The following is a 16,808-nucleotide window of genomic DNA, read 5'->3' as shown; positions in this document are numbered from 1 at the left end:
TTTTATAAGAAATATATATATAGTCAAAATATTATTATGTAATATATATATATATAAACACATTATACATATTAGTCAGATATAAATTATGTTTTAGTATAAAAATCTCTATCTTATAATATAAAAATTATTCAATAGAATATTTACTGATTAAATTATTTAAATTTATATTATATCATTTTAAAGTAAAAATTATTTTCCCTTAAAAAAAGGTAAAGAAAGAGTCCTCTCCATGGTTTGTCTTTTGTTGCTTGAGAATCTTCCACATTAGAATCAACACCATATGTATGTTTATTTGGAAACCATCCCCCATGCTAAGGTTGCCTAAAACTACTAGAAGAAGAGGTGAGGAACAACCATCCATTAGCCATGATTACCTAATAGACAGCTGAAAACGAACGAGAACTAGAAAGACGAGTAAGGTAAAAGTATAGCTAATGGTGAGAATCCTAAGAAGACGGAGTAGGACTGAGGGGCAAAAAGACCCAAATGATTCTCGAGAGAGGTAGTTCTATGAAGGTTTGAATCTCGTCACCTTCATTTGAATTAAGGGCTCAAGTGCACAGCCTAAAGAGCATCCATCCACCCTTGAAGGGCCGCCATAGGTGTTAGGGTTATCAAGTCATCGAATGCACTACTACCCTGACCATATATAGGTGCATTTCATCTTGTAGTGTACCAAAAGTCTAACTCTTCATATCACTACAGCACATGCCATCAGTGTATAGTCCTTCATAGTATATCGTCTCAACTCATGAATTCAGGATTAACACAATGAGGCTTTCACATCATTACTCTCTATAATATCCAATAACATTTCCTCTACAATTTGATTCCAACTACGAATACCTCATACATATGGTCACTGACCTCAAAATCACATAGATATGTATAAAAGTAAAATTTTATTAAAAAAATAATGATATACTATAAATTATAAATATATATTAATATTTATAATAATTCTTTTTATAAAATACTTATGTATCGGCTTAATTCTTTGTTAAATCCATAATTAATATATGTACACAATGGGTGGCCTTGACTAGCCGAAAAAGAGAAAATAAAATTAATAACATTAACTATAAAAGTATATTTAATTTTATTTGATGATCTCCTCATTATTTAAGAAAAAATATTGTTTGATTTAAAAGGATGTTATAAGAACTAATCTTTTTAAAATAGATGTCAAGAGTGTTATTTCATTGTGTTTTTTTACACTACCCCAGAAATACTCTCTTTTGTTTTTAATTTATATTTTACATAAATATTAATTACTATAAATAATTCACTTAGTAATTAAATTCAATATATTAATTTTTTAATATATATATATATATATATATATATATATTCTTATCTTTATATTTCATTCTTCTAAAACATATTGCTAACTCCATGCATCTTGTATCAAGTTCTGGCCTTTCTATGCGTATCAGCAAATGCGCAATTATTAATTTATTTTCTGTTAAAAGAACTTCAAACAGGGACAAAAATCTGGTGCAGAGAGAAATGAGGGCCAGATGTTTTCTTTTTCTTTGGCTATAGAACCCTAAATATATATGTTGTTACTAAAGGTATCATCATTGAGAAAGTTCATTTTCTGGATTCGAGGTGGAATCAATCAAGTTGAAGAATGCATAATTTATTGAAGGGATCTCATTTTAGTGGGGGAACTTTGAAAATCACTTAATGTTGTACACTAATAAGAAAATGCCAGGCCTATTCAATCTTTTGAGTGGAATTTGTATAAAATAGTGACAGAGACATTACCACTAGGCCAAACAAAAAGGCAAAACCACGCCATAGAAAGTAATAAAATAAAATAAAAAAGGGGCTAAAAAATAGAAAGCAATGTACTATAGAGATCTTCGGCCTATTCTTATTTTTGTGGAATTATTAGAGTCTAACTTTTTTCTGAACCTAACTCCAACTTCTGATACATGCATGCTCCCAGCTCCAGGCATTTACCAGAAAAAGTAAATAATTTCTTAGCTATATAACATATGTGATCTAAGACATTCTAAGAATTGGAAAAGTTCCTCCAATAATGTGATGTGAAATTGGCTGATGTCATGAAAATTATCAACTAGTAGTACCTTATAATTTGTCAGTACACTGATGTAGAGCATGTGATACACTAAACCCCACTAAAGAGTTTACAGTGAGAAGCATTCAAATTATGACATCAGATAAAGTTATGACACTTGAATTACTCCAATATGAATTAATCTGTATGGAAAGGTCAACGATTGATAGATATAATGGGACACTATATATATATATATATATATATATATATATATATATATATATATATATATATATATATATATATAAAACCATGTCTAGAGCTTTCAAAGAATATTAACAGTTCTTCTTCTGTAGATTATCCAACTACAGACTTGTTCTACGGTCTGGTTCTTCCTAGTTGATATTTAGTGGCTTTTTTATGTGGGAGCTTCATTATGATGTTGGCTACAAAGTCATCATGGATTGGATATTGACGCCATCATGACATGAATTTCATCATGAGACATTGATACACTACCGTAACCATACATTATATATTTGTAACATCAAAATTTTTGTTAAGGCTAGTATCAATTAAGGTGGGGCTTACTTTATGTTTTTATTTGTAGTTGGTGTGTTTTTGTTAGCATCATGAAAAGGATAAAAACAACATAGTCTTGATTCTACGATTTCCTTAGAGCAAGGAATAATCTAAAAAAATAGTAAGTGGGAAATAAAATAATTTTTTATGATTATTAATAAATACATGTAACTCAATTAAAAAATTAAACACGCCCTAGTCCTTGGTTTTTATCATGGAATTTTGGTTTAATTTTACATGAAAAAAATTCTAGGCTTAAATAGCGCTTATAGAAGAATTTAAATTTGTCTTCCTTAACTTGATCAACCCTTTGAAATTAATTGTTCTAAGATTTATTTATCAGTTTATAAGCTAAATCAACTTAATATTGGCCCAAAATCATTAGTATTTAGTACGATGCTATTATATATAAGACCAAATTAAGATACAGAATTTCATATTGTATTTCTTAATAAAAAATAGAACTTGACCATACTAACAAAGTGAAATTCTAATTCTAATTGAAAAAATAATAAAAAATACATATAATATTATATCTAAATTTTCTCCTTATGCCCTTACAATAGCAAAAAAAAAAAAAAAACTCCTTATACGTAAATAAATTCATCATTCCTTACAATTCTTTTAACATTGAATAAGTTTTTATTTTAAAAAAAAAAAACTCGTCCTCTAGCTAATTATGTACAAATGATTATGCGGCAATTATTTATCTAATGACTATGATTAAGCAAGGAGTAAGGTCGGAATATAAAATTACATCAAACATAAAAGCGTTGAGAGATAAGACTAGATAAAATTTGGAAGGAAAAAGATAGTCATTTGATTTATGCATGAGATTACATCCACAGAGTGATTCAAGATAAGCATTCTGTGATTCCAAATTTGCATTACCATATTTAGTAGGTAAAATAAATTATCTCTTTTCTTCTTTTTTGTATTTGTTTTGTTAACTCGAAAATATTTCAACTAATGACCAAAATACAATGACTTTCAAACTTATTATTGTATCTTGTTACCACAAAGCAATTCTTTTGTTCTCTTTTTTGGGTTACACTGCATACCACGTATTTGTACTAGTATTTACAAACATCCATTCATATTAAAGAGATTTTCCATTTTCTGTGATTTAGACTTCAGCTCCACTAAAACAATTTTTGGGGTTTGAACTCATGTTCGAAATCGTCATATATCCAATTGAGTGGTCTTGAATGCAAGTCAGTTTTCAATTTTGGTCAATTGTTTCATTGCCAATATTATTGAATGATTTTATTTTCAAGATTAATTCCCATTATGTTCAAATATATTATTGCTAACCTTTTTCCTTTTGATTCTATCTATTTCTTATAAATCGAGACATAATTTATTCAGATCTTATTATTTTTATAATCTTTTTAATATTTAAACTTCTAACATTTGAACTATTGTTTAAGTTCAAATCTCATATGACGTGATATCTAAGAGAAACATTTTTAGAATTATTTACCTCAAATATTAGTTGCTTCCTTTCTTATTCTTTTTTTCAAGATTTGTATAATTGGAACTGATTAATCCATCATGTTTCTAAGTTCTAACATGCCTCTGACTCATTTGGAGCATTTATATACAGTTGTATAAGATTTGGTTTTTCTTTTTTGAACTCCCTTAATGTTGGAAACATGAAAATCCAACAGATACACTCAACTTTCTTTTTGTACTCATAATGGAGCAATCATGACTACGAGTCTACGACGCATATATGTAAATTCCAATGTTTAAAACATATGGAATTCGACCAGAATCATTACTTTTATTCCAACGTTGGGAACTTGTGATTAATGGTTAACCTTATACCAATAAGTATTGCAGCATTTAAAATAGTATCCTCCAGTGCAAAATTGGGAGTTTTTGTTCTTTTAACTCATTATCTAGCTTTCTATTGCAGGCATATGAACCCAAGCAACAAGATATACAATACTTGTACTAATGGCCGAAACATAATTACTTAAACCACGAGAGGAACAAACATTAGCATTATCAAGCCAAACCATCTTAATTCTTTGGAAATTATACTCTTAATTGAATAAACCACGCTAATAATCTCCCAAACACTAGATAGTTGGTAACAATAAGCACACATGGGACAATTTTATGTATCTATTAAAATTATAAAAATGCCCGGTTCCAAATTATAAATGATCATGAATTGGTAACAACTAACAAGTACAACCTTCAGTACCTTGAATGTTTTAGAAATTTTGGAGATTGAACTCCAACTTCATGTAGTTATATTTATAACCAAATGCATCAAGAACATGTACTACATTAGGCATCATTAAGTTGAATATTAGGTTTCTGGCAAATGTTCATATTGCTGACCAGCGTCATTGATCATTCTAATGATAAAATTAACTGAACTAACAAACTCCGTAGCGAATGTCTGATTCGACTTATTTCAAAGAAATAATGACTTATTCTTATCAACTTAAAAACCCTTTTAAAATAAAAGCGATTGTTTCCTTCTATCAAAGTTATTCCAAAGATACTAACTTACAATAGTGTGTGCATCATTCTGAGTAACATAATTGTCAAGTAAATAGTTAAAAGAAAGTTGTAAAAGGTTACGGACTTATGGTGATTCATGATTAATATATGTTAAAAAAAATACTACTAGGAAAAGTATGGCCCTGTAACCAACATCTAAAAATAACTACGATACAAGAATCAGTTTACATTGCAACATAACCATGTACACAGAATATTGCCAAATAGCATGAGACCACCAGCTCGAAATCTAACCACATTTAAGCGTACGAAATAATAAATTTCCATCATATGCCCGATTTGCAAAACAAATCATCAGATAGTCTGCAGTTACAAACTTGATGTATGCTATACTGCATTTTCCTCAAATCGACATTGCTCGGTTAAGCTTTTACCCACTCCAAATGTTAAAATACTAAACATGTAAATCTGAAAGTTAAAAAACTGTCCAGGAAGCAGGCTGGCATAACCAATCAGATTGATTAATCGATTCTTCCACAATCATGCAAAAATACAATTTGATGCTTCATCAAGAGTTGCTACTTACATTGAAATGGTCATGTTGTAAATCTTGTTCTGTATAGACTGAGAGCAACATATTCCACCGTCACCATTCTGCCATCAAAGAATCGTCCATGCAAACAATGTGCTTCCGAACAACATGCTTCAGCTCTTCCATACTCAACAAGGACAGAACCAGGTGTAAATACATGACCATAAATATCATCTTCCGTGTCAATGCTCTTTTGGGGACCAACCAATTCTGCACTGGTATCCCATTCAGCAAAGCCTTCCTGAAATGCAGAAACTGTCTTTAGATTCCATATTATTTTCAATATCCACATCAATATCAGTTAGCAACCATCATATCAAGAAATTCTGGCCCATCATCGAGAGTATCCTGTTGACCCAGACATTCTTGAATGATACTACAAGGTATGTTCTTATCCTCTGCATCTTCAACTGCTGTATCATCTACAAGGTGTTCTCTACATGATTTATCATCAAAAACTTCAGCACTTTTATCAACATTAACACTGCTACCCTCATCAACTTTATCTTCTTCCATTTCTTTGTTATCATGGATTTCCATCCCATTTGTTCCTTTAAATTTGGAGTAATTAGCCTTGTCAGAAAAACTATATTCTGTATTATTAGTAATACAGTTTGTGTCTTGAGAAACATCTTTAGCATCCACTTTGTTTATGACTTCACATTCTTCTAATTTGGTTGCTAAATTCTCGTCACTGCTATGCTTGACTACATTAATTGATTTAATAGTCCCAAATCTGCAAGATCAAAAAAGACTACATACAATAAATGTTTATAATTTATGAAGTTTAAAATTATGAATAATTCCAAAGGAAAAACAAATATTAGCTTGACTTATGACCTTGCACATTCCAATCGGACATCATCCAAAATTTCTTCAATTGTCACATCAGATAAAGACCAAATAGAGTCTGCAAACTATTCATATTTTACACAAACAGAAATCATCAAAATATGTAATGTCTTCAATTGGACATCATCCAAAATTTCTTCAATTGCCACGTCAGATAAAGACCAAATAGAGTTTGCAAACTATTCATATTTTACACAAACAGAAATCATCAAAATATGTAATGTCTAACAATAATATTAAAAAGAAAAACATATATTTGACACAAAGCACGTGTGAAGCAAGAGCCCAACAAAGATTTGTACAAGTCTAGTGCTCCTTTTCATATGAAAGACAGCCAGGATCAAAATGTGGATTAAGTACAGGCAACTAGTCTACTTGAAACTAAGACTGATAGAAATTGAATCAGACAAAGATTACAATCTGGAATAAATTAGGAATCTTTAAAGTGAATTGCTCTCGCAACTTGGCTCTGAATCAAGACAATTCAGATTCAAGTATGAGAGGCAAGAACTCTAGTTGTATTAATCCAGGAAATTGAAGAGTCTTCCATCTCCTACCCAATCTTCTAACACAATTCCAAAACAAACCCTTCTCCACTTCTCCGTTATTTATTTCCCTCCTATTCACTGATTATGCTCTCAAATGTCCAACAGTCAAGTCTGTTAGTACTGCGGTCAACAGTAACAGCTGTTCTCTGGTCTAATCCCTTACAACCCCTCCATTCCTTCTAATAGACCTTCTTGATAGGAGACCAAACAAAAACATACTGCAAATTTCATTTTAACACTAAAAGCATTAAAAATTGAATTCATGTCATACAAAACAATCCCTTTTCACTTACAGCTAACAGACACTTCAAATAGAAAGGGAAAAAAAAGACCACTGAAAGTGAATGAAAATATAATAACCTCAAAAGCTAAATAAAAAATTGCATACCACATTATTAATCTCTAGTACTTGCGTTGGCTTTCTGAGCAGTGGTTCTGCATGCTCTGGAATCCCATATGACGGTGGCTCACCAGCATTTTCCTGGAATATATTTATTTAATGTAAAAAAATATGGATATAATTCAAAGACAATCAAGGTATCATATCCAAGGATTAGAATAAGACTAAAGGGATGAGAGGATGGTGAAGTTACCGAGGGTGATGCATCAGGCATAGCCTGAAGAACTGTTAGTACTTCCCCTCCCAGCTTCATACCATTCAAACCCGCACAAGCTTTGATGGTAACAGAGTGGTCCACATACTTAACAGATGGCTCAAATCAGTGTTCAATAAAACAAAAAAGAGATTACAACAGGAGAGAGATAACAAAAGCAAATAATAGTACACATGCTTTTAGATTTTTTTTCCATCTTAGAATAGAAAAAGATACTAAAGAAAAAATAACAGCTTTTGCAAGAGCTCATATAGATAAGAGGAAACCATAATATGCCAAAATTCATAAATACTAAATCCAACAACCAACCCATCATATTAACTTGAATTTGACTCTTCTAAACTAAGGATGCACTTTAAACGAAAAGGTGTTGAGTTATTATTAAACTCTAATAACTTGATTTTTGGATCGAAGGATATAACTCAGCATGTTTCCCTTCATAGCGCACCCCACTTTAAAGGAGTCAAATCGCTAGCACATAATGGGTTTATCCTGCCAAAAGCCCTAAAGAGAATGGCTCAGTAAGTACTTTTTCCAGGATGTGACAAAGTTGTACGTATAAAATTGTGTGCACCTATGATAAACCAACCCCAAGGCAGCAGTTTAATTAGGTTAATTTTGATGATTTTGTTTGTCTGCTGGAATTACAAGGAATGGTCCAATTACTGATTTGAGTTTTCTAAGACCATTCAATTGGCTCAGAAGTCAGAAAAAGGATGCTTGAATCATCATCTTAAAATGACAGTGTCACTTAACTAAAGAAAACAAAAGAAGCTTCAAAAGGCACACAAATGACAGTCTTAGCTGTTGAAGAAGATTTTCTTACTCCCAGGCAACATCCCATCCCCACACCCTAGCAGGAGAAAAAAATATTTCTTCTTTTCTTTGCACTTGGAGCTGAACAGAGACTGAATTTGTAAAAACATTGATGAAAAGTACACAGATGGAGGATTTTAGAAAATATAAATGGACAAAGTTGAGGGGGGCAAGAAATATTTACAAATGAAAAACACAAAAAGAAGTATTTACAAATGGACCCTTGAGCCACTTGGGATTTGCTCAGGTTGGTACACAGGCAGGTAAAAAATCATAAATACTTCTATTGTACAAAAGATAAGAAAACTATTAAAAGATAAATAAGAAAGAAATGCAGTCTTACCTCAAGAAAAGCACATGATCCATTGCTGACCTTGGTTTCAAAGTGGTAAGCCTTCAAAGATCCAAACGAACCAGCAATCTCCACAAGCTAGAGAAGAAAATATGAAAAATAAATAGGTCTTAGTCACATGAAAGCTTAATTAAGAGCATTTAGTTACTAGACGGAGTACCAAAAAACTAAAAGGTCACAAAAAGTTAGATTTTGAAAAAGAAGAGATTTTCATTTCTTAATAATTACCATCTCTGAAGAAAGATGATTTGAAATTCCACCAATGAAGATCTGCCACAGCATAAAAGATACAATCATTAGAAAAACAATTAATTGAGCTAAAAAATCAAGCAAAGCACTCGTGATAATATTTGGAAATACGCAAGTCCTACATCGGTTACCTCAATCCTTAGAGTGTAACTTATATATATGGTTAGCAACTTCACTTAATATCAATTGATTTTAAGATAAAATTTAATATGGTATCAGGTCAAACCCTGACCTTGGGACCTCGTATTCACTTCCACTGCGACGATGAAATCTAACAAATAATAGTTAGCGAAGATAGTTGAATCACATAGTATTATAGTGTCGGAAAAATCTTACAAAGGTCAAAACCCAGGATACTTTAGGATATGTTTGACCCAACTTTTTTTCTGCTTAAAAGCTACTTTTAAATTAAAACTAAAAATAAGAACTTAAAGAAAACTAAAAATAAGAACTTAAAGAAAGGTAGAAGTTTTTATCAGCTTTCATTTTTTTTTAACTTAAAAACTCTTTTTAAATTAAATGTTATGTAAAAAAAATTAAAACAATTATATTTAAAACTAACTATCTCTTTTAATGAAAAATGTATAAAATAAAAAAAATGTTGTATAAAATTAATTTAATTAACATAAGTTTACTTTAATTTACATAAAGTTATTTTGGCTAATAAATTTGTATTTAATGATAATTTGCAGATAATAAAAATGATAATTTAATAATGATAAAAATAATAAAAAAACTGAAGATGTTTTAACAGGAGAAATTGTTCTTCAAACATTTAGATAAAAGTGGATTACTTGGGTGTATCTTAATCTTTCTAATGATCCAAGGACATAGTATTCCACTTTTTCGATAGTGGGACTGGAGCGGGAATGAATGTTGTTGTTTCCAGTGCCAAAGCCTATATTACTGCACTAACAAGATGTTGGGTTCATTGTTTCAAGGAAACATCTTCATCAGCTAAAAAAATCCTAATTTCTATGTCTATGTCAACCGTTGGACGTGTATAAATAAAAGCACAACCGAAAGGTACTCATTTACCACAGTGAAACGTCGTATTCCACTGTGCAACAAAAGGATGAAGCCATGCAGTGAAAAGAGTTTGTGCGATTCAACCATGCATGTAAGAGAAAAGTGCATATGCTAAGCATTCAGATTGACACTTACACATAAAAGTAAAATTATTGTTTTGCAGGCATACCTTATGAGGTGAATCAATTACGACATCATTTATTGTGACAGCACCACTGATCTAGTTGGTTCACCAGTCTGCATGAAAATAGCAATTGTCTGAAAACCTGCTACATGGATGATAACCACAATATACCTTAGAATTGTAAATCTTGCAAAAAGGCATTAGTTTGTAATATTGAGTCAGAAATAAAAAATTAAGATCAGTTGACATTAACCGTACTTTTAAGATAAATAAAGCGGACAACATAAGTAACGTAAACTAAAATGTAAAAAAACAAAGGACTAGCGTACTGCCTTCCAAAGAAAGAGCAGCTGATGCATCATAAACTGTAAGGAACTCTACAAGTGCTTGCCCCTTATCTTTTTGTAACTTCAGCAAATATATACAACAAATTCAAACCCAATGGTGCTGATGCATGGTTGATATTTTGCACTATAAACTCACAATGCAGCTGATGCATGGTTGAGCTTGCTGGATATGATTTACACGGGCAGAGAGCAAGAGTTTATTGAAACAATCCATGACAGCTTTCTCAGAAGCAGAAGCAGGTAAATTCTCAAGATAAAGCCTTCTAATAGGACAGAATCAATGTTGGTATTCTTCCCTGTTGATAAATCACTTAGAAAAGACACAGGCAGAGGCTTCGCAAGGGCTAGATCAAGAGAACTAGTCAAAATCACATCATGATTGTTGGACAACACAGCACAATTTGATACTAGAAAACTTGAAGAAACAACAGCAGAAGGATTATTTGTCCCTGCAGGGGGAAGATCCAATCCAGCACGTTTCTTCTCAACAGAATGCTTAGATGGGGAAGGAGTTTTAACAGCAGCTTCACTTTTCCTCTTCCTCGGAGAATACCCACCAAGTCCACTTGTAGAGCCTCCATGTCGATGATGGTGACCACTTGAACCATTAGTTGATACTCTACTTCTAATAGGCCTCAGGGAAACAAGCACTACGCAAGGCACTCCCTTGCCTTATGTGTAAGGTACTGAGGCGGTTTATTCTATTTGGATTTCTTTTTCCTATCTTGCCGTGCCAGGCAGATACATTGTGGTTGGTTCTCGTCTTGTCTGCAATATTGATATTGACATTCTTTCAACTGTTTAAAGGATATATGCTTGATGTGTTTTCTTCTACTTTTTGGGAAATGTTCCACATAGCTTCTATAATAGTGTTGTTGTTTTACAGTTTCAGTACTAGGAAAATTTATCAGCAAAAGAATGTTAAGATTGTAATCTGAAATAAATGTATGCAACTTTTTCATGAATGACAAAGACAAATTATTGGACCTCTTGACTATGTGATTCTAAAAAAAGCTTTCAATCATAGTGTATGAACATTGTAGTTCTGGTAGAGTTGTCATATTGCAGTTCAGGTAGAGTTATCACATTGTATTTCTCTAGATGTGTTGATTGCAAGTGTGCATTTGTTTGTGCTTAATTTGCTAGAAATGTCTTTTTTAGAGTTGTGTTGTGAAAAAACCACCTTTTGTGTAGTCTTAAAATAACTTTTGTTTTCCAAGCTTATCCAAATGCAGTCTAAGCCTGGTTTAGACTTTTAATTTACTTAAGCTAAGCTAATATTTTCTCAATTCATTGTCTCTCTAAATCCATTCACTTTCTTTAAGATTCTGAACAGCAAGAATATATGTAGCAGTTAAATTGAAATGGTTTATTGCATTTGAGATTTGACAAAATTTGAGTAGAAACAGCTCCAAGTTGTTATGCTCATCATATTTTACAACTCAGTTATTGTTTTCCGTACTTTGTCACTTGAATTAGCAATGTCAACTTGTCAATCATGTATAAATGAGTGTTCCCTTGCTAATCAAATTTAATGAACGAATTATGTCAATAGAACTTTTTCTAGTTCAGTCTGTCATCAACTGGTGATTATATTTCAGAAAGAAAAGCTTATTATGTTTTTGTTTTTAATTTGTTTTCACTTTTGTAGTTCTTATTTAGTTCATTTGAAAATGGTAGTGAGAAACCTGCACCTTATGATTCTTATTTCTATGTTATGTTTGATACTAATCAAGATCTTTATATTACAATGTATAAACAAATTGGTGGAATTTGACATTATTAAGTTAAAAAGACTAGATTTAAATCCCAGCCGTTGATTTGTTTTTAAAAAGGAGATTTGGTAGGGTTTAAGCATTGCGGCTTCAATTTTATCTATATCGCATTGGTAGGAAGCAAATCAGAGAGTTTGATTGAGAAGTATGGTGTGGAAGCTTTTGGGAGCACGCCTTCTCTCCTCATATTCTTCTTCTTTGCTTCTCACACCCCTCTTATTTCGCAGCAAAATAAGGTACCTCTGTCTCAGTATGTTTTGCATTTTTGGTGTCTTGTTTTTCTTTACTACTGCATTTAATTGTCTACTTAACTAAATTTGGAATGCTAGAAAGACAAACCTTGGATTTGTAGTCAAAGAAAAAAATTGGAATGTGATATTCGTTCGGTAGAGTAGAAAGAAGTGGAATTCAAGTAAAGTGTAAAAGTGTGGATGTCACCTCATTTTCCTGTTCATTTGTGTTCTCTTTCAACTCAAACGAATGGACTCCAGTGAACTACCAATCATTTTGAAGTTTTCTTATTCTTTGGTTTAGCTAGCTTGTGATTTTGTATGTGAAGCAAAAAATATTAGCTTGCTTCAATATTATTGACTTACACTGCTGTAGCTTGGTTCGTGGCCAGGAACCTATTTTTGGGCACCTCTGTTACATGAAACCATCTCCTTTCTTGGGGAACGCAAGCTTTCATTCATGTCCATTTCTAAAGTTTAACGATAAGGTTGTAGAGCAACAACAGGATTCTCAAAAGGCCTCAAGTGCTAATGTTGATGGTGATGGTAATGCCAAAGTAAAGAGGAACAAATTAAAGGGGAAAAGAGCTGTTGTAAGATGGCTCAAGTTCTTTAGATTTAAGAAGAAGAAAGAGTATGAAAGGATGACAGCAGAGGAAAAAATTTTATACAAATTGTTAAAGGTAAGTTCTATTTTTAAAAATTTTAATTTACATATATCGACCCTTTCTATTATTTTGAAACAACTTGCTTCTGCTGATTCTTTTGCTTTGTCTCTTCACCACCATGTGTTTGCTATATCTAGATATATGTTTGTTTTTCTTATTAGTATTTTCATACTACACATGGCTTGTGTTCAAAATTTTAGCACGAAGAACTAGGATTCTCTCACTTCATAATAGTGATATGTAGAGTTGTAGACTAATGTTTAAAGTCTTATGAGTTATGAATTTCTTAAAATAGTGAAGCTCTTGATAAGAATAAATCTATTGTTGTTAAAAACTTAGTCATGCAATAGTGTTTTCTTCTTCATTATGTATGCCAAAGCATGTGGGTTGTGACTTAAGAAATCTACTAGAATACTAGAAGCTTTTCAAGCAATATTTTGTGCTAAGGTTTTGGTGATAGAACTGCTTAAATTTCTTGAACAATTGTTCGTGTCAGTAAAGAAAAATAAATTCCTGGTTCTTTGTATTCAATGTTAGAATCTGGCATGCAATATACCTATTCAAACACAATTTTAGTTATATAAAAATGCATTAAATCTTACAGTTTTGAACAGTCAATTACAGAATTATTTTAGTGAATTCATTTTTATAATATGCATAACAAATTGCTATCTAATTCCTCAAGTTTATCTTTCTGTTCTTAATAATTTGCAAAATAAATTGTCAAAATCTATTTGGTAAATGACTGTGTTTGAAGATATCTAGCTTTTTGAGAGTGACATTGTTACGTACTGGACAAGAAAATGAGATAAAAGTGCAATCTTTATTTCTAAAAACTCAATCTCTGCCCTGGTATCTATGTGACACAGACAGATATGTTGTACAGAGAATTCTCTCCCTCACCAAGGTATTTGAGAAACCTTTCCTCCCAACTTCCTTCTCAGTTTTCAACTGACTCAAGCTAACTCCCCCTTTATCCCCTTTCTTTACTGAATACAAGAAGTTATTCTGTTATTAACAGAACTGAGTTCTAATCCCCTAATGAATACAGGTAGTAGTGGCAGTAGTAGTAGTAATAGTAGTAGTATTCATAGTTGCTAATTCTTACTCCTACTTAACTATTTGCAATCATATAGAAGGTGGATCCTACCATAGGTTGTCTTAAAAGGGGTAAGCTTGATAGAACAGCTATAATTGGCATTGAACCAAAATTTTGACCAAGAAGCTATTTTTGTCATTGCTGTGATCCAGAGATAAAATATACAAAAGGCAAACCTCTCTTCAACGTATTCAAAAGACCCTGACCTCTCCCAGTCTGCCTAGTAAATCCCATGAAATTTCTCATCTTGTTAGAACGTTATTTGTTTAACAGAGTAAAGCGTTTCTTGTCCTTTAATGAAGGTTGATCCAAGTATATCTGTCTACAAATTGTGCATTCTGTAATTGATGACATTATTACAGTTAAAACTTAAAAGTGTTATGGAAGAACTCAATTTGATTCTGTATGTCAAAAGTCAAAACTCCAGTGGACCTCTAATATGGTTATCTGATCTTAAATGAAGAGACCTAAAAGTTTTAGAATTCTACAGTCTTGGTAGTTTATGCAGATCAGCTGCACTCACTTGTTAATTGTTGCTTGGCTAATATGTCATAACAAGTGCTCATATAAACCTGGTCTGAGAATTTGGCATGATATCACTTTTGCCCTTGATATTATTGAATCAAAGTTGGCCTTTACTAAATTCAGCTACATCACTCCAAGATCCATCATTTTTCTGTTTTTATCTGTGCTAAGTGGCATTTTTATGTTCTCTGATGACATAGCATGAAACAAATTATTTTGTTTCCCTTTTTTTGCTTTCCTCAAGAGTGAGAAAGCTCTTGCATTCTCATTTATTTTATAAATCACTGTTTTGAACTAAAGATGGTTTACTGGTTTGCACTTTATGTCTGTTGTGTCAATTATTGAACATACAATACTTTCTCCATCATTCTAGGCTCGAAAAAAAGAAGAGAGACTTTGTGAAGCTCTGAAAAAGATTGAGCCTGCAGAATCTTCAGAAACAACCCATGATCCTGAGATATTAACCCCAGAAGAGCACTTTTTCTTCTTAAAGATGGGTCTCAAAAGCAAAAATTACGTGCCAGTTGGAAGACGAGGAATTTACCAAGGTGTAATTTTGAACATGCATCTGCATTGGAAAAAACATCAAACTTTGAAAGTGGTGGTGAAGACATTTTCAGCAGAGGAGGTTAAGGAGATTGCTACTGAACTGGCAAGATTGAGCGGAGGTATAGTGCTTGACATTCATGAAGATAACACAATAATAATGTACAGAGGGAAAAACTACTCTCAACCACCAACAGAGATCATGTCTCCACGAGTCTCTCTTTCAAGAAAGAAGGTACTGTATTGTGTATTCAATTTAACTAGTTGTGGTGTTCTAAAATTTCTCCTACAGTTCTAGGCCTTAATTGTCCATAATCTTTTTGGGAAAATTTCTCCTACTAATGCTTCACTTGCAAAACCACTGTTGTGTCTGAAATTTTGCATTTGTAGTCCTTGAATGTGTGTATGCAATCTTTCATGTTCACGCTACTTGTCTGTTTCACAATAAATTATTTTTTCTTTTTCAAAGTTGACACTACATAATTTTATTTCAAAACTTGTAAGTGCCTTGTTGGTGCTGGTTGGTTCTCACTGTTCCTCCTGCGGGTGTTCTCATCTTTGCAGGCATTGGATAAATCCAAATACAGGGATGCCCTCCGAGCTGTGAGGAGACATATTCCAAGGCTTGAACAAGAGCTTGAAATTCTTCGTGCTCAATTTAAAAGTTCAGCTGAAAGTAATACAGATGCTGCTGAGGCAATCCAGAACAGTGGCATAGAAAGTATTGAGTCTGGGAGTATCTCAAATTTCCAGCTACAGAATTCATATAAAGACCGTGAAAGGATGAATGATAACATTGGGTGCACAGAGGATGAGACAGATATGAACTCTGAATTGGATTCTGATTCGGATAAGTTATCAGATATATTTGAGACTGATTCAGATACTGAGAATTTCATAAAGGAGGAGAAACCTCTTTACTTGGATGAGTTTGATAATTTTCCAGAGCAAAGCGATGGAGAAATGAATGATTTTGAGGAGCATCTGCGACAAATGTCTCTGAAATCAAAAAACATGGAAAAGGAAGATAACTTACCTAAGTTGGACGAAGTTGACAAGATTTTTCTGCAAGCTACTTCCTTTTTAAAGAAAAAGATAAAATGAGAAATCTGCAAAAGACAAGTGTAATCATTGTATTGGATATAAACAGTGTAGCTTGGGAGAAATTACAATGTACAACAATGAAGTAACATTGTGTTTGACTCGTTTTTAACACAATAGATAAAAATTTAATTGTAACACTATTTTTTTTTATACCTCGGTATTTGAAAGTTATATTAGATCATAACTAATTTGAGATAAATGAGGTGGGAAATAAAGTTCTCCCGGCATCTATTATTTTTTTTT

General features: G+C 32.2%; 2 protein-coding genes across 6 annotated transcripts; one reads left to right on the top strand and one right to left on the bottom strand.

Moving 5' to 3' along the window:
* Positions 1–5,301: 5,301 nt before the first annotated feature.
* LOC102666984 (uncharacterized) lies at positions 5,302–9,005 on the bottom strand. Of its 4 annotated transcripts, XM_041010030.1 has the most exons (5): positions 8,861–9,005; positions 7,681–7,788; positions 7,476–7,568; positions 6,528–6,604; positions 5,302–6,423 (listed from the first exon to the last, which is right to left on the bottom strand). In XM_041010030.1, exons 2-5 carry the CDS (start codon positions 7,738–7,740, stop codon positions 5,985–5,987), a joined length of 669 nt encoding a protein of 222 aa, XP_040865964.1. In that variant the 5' UTR covers positions 7,741–7,788; positions 8,861–9,005; the 3' UTR covers positions 5,302–5,984. The 4 variants fall into 4 exon arrangements, 1 of the variants encoding a protein (XP_040865964.1); XR_005888822.1 differs by lacking the exon at positions 6,528–6,604 and having other exon boundaries at positions 8,861–9,004; XR_005888823.1 differs by lacking the exons at positions 6,528–6,604; positions 8,861–9,005 and having other exon boundaries at positions 5,302–6,441; positions 7,681–8,849.
* Positions 9,006–12,468: 3,463 nt separating this feature from the next.
* On the top strand, positions 12,469–16,700 carry LOC100775770 (uncharacterized CRM domain-containing protein At3g25440, chloroplastic). 2 transcript variants are annotated; one of them, XM_006574444.3, is made up of 4 exons: positions 12,469–12,629; positions 13,000–13,306; positions 15,289–15,696; positions 16,026–16,700. In XM_006574444.3, the coding sequence occupies exons 1-4, from the start codon at positions 12,541–12,543 to the stop codon at positions 16,563–16,565; spliced, it is 1,344 nt and encodes a 447-aa protein (XP_006574507.1). In that variant the 5' UTR covers positions 12,469–12,540; the 3' UTR covers positions 16,566–16,700. The 2 variants fall into 2 exon arrangements, with proteins under 2 accessions (XP_006574507.1, XP_006574508.1); XM_006574445.4 differs by having other exon boundaries at positions 12,479–12,629; positions 13,016–13,306.
* Positions 16,701–16,808: the final 108 nt, after the last annotated feature.

The sequence above is a fragment of the Glycine max genome, chromosome 2, assembly GCF_000004515.6.
Source record: "Glycine max cultivar Williams 82 chromosome 2, Glycine_max_v4.0, whole genome shotgun sequence".
Lineage (NCBI taxonomy): Eukaryota > Viridiplantae > Streptophyta > Magnoliopsida > Fabales > Fabaceae > Glycine > Glycine max.
Note: the sequence above shows the minus strand (reverse complement) of the source record. Positions and strands in the feature narration are given on the sequence as shown.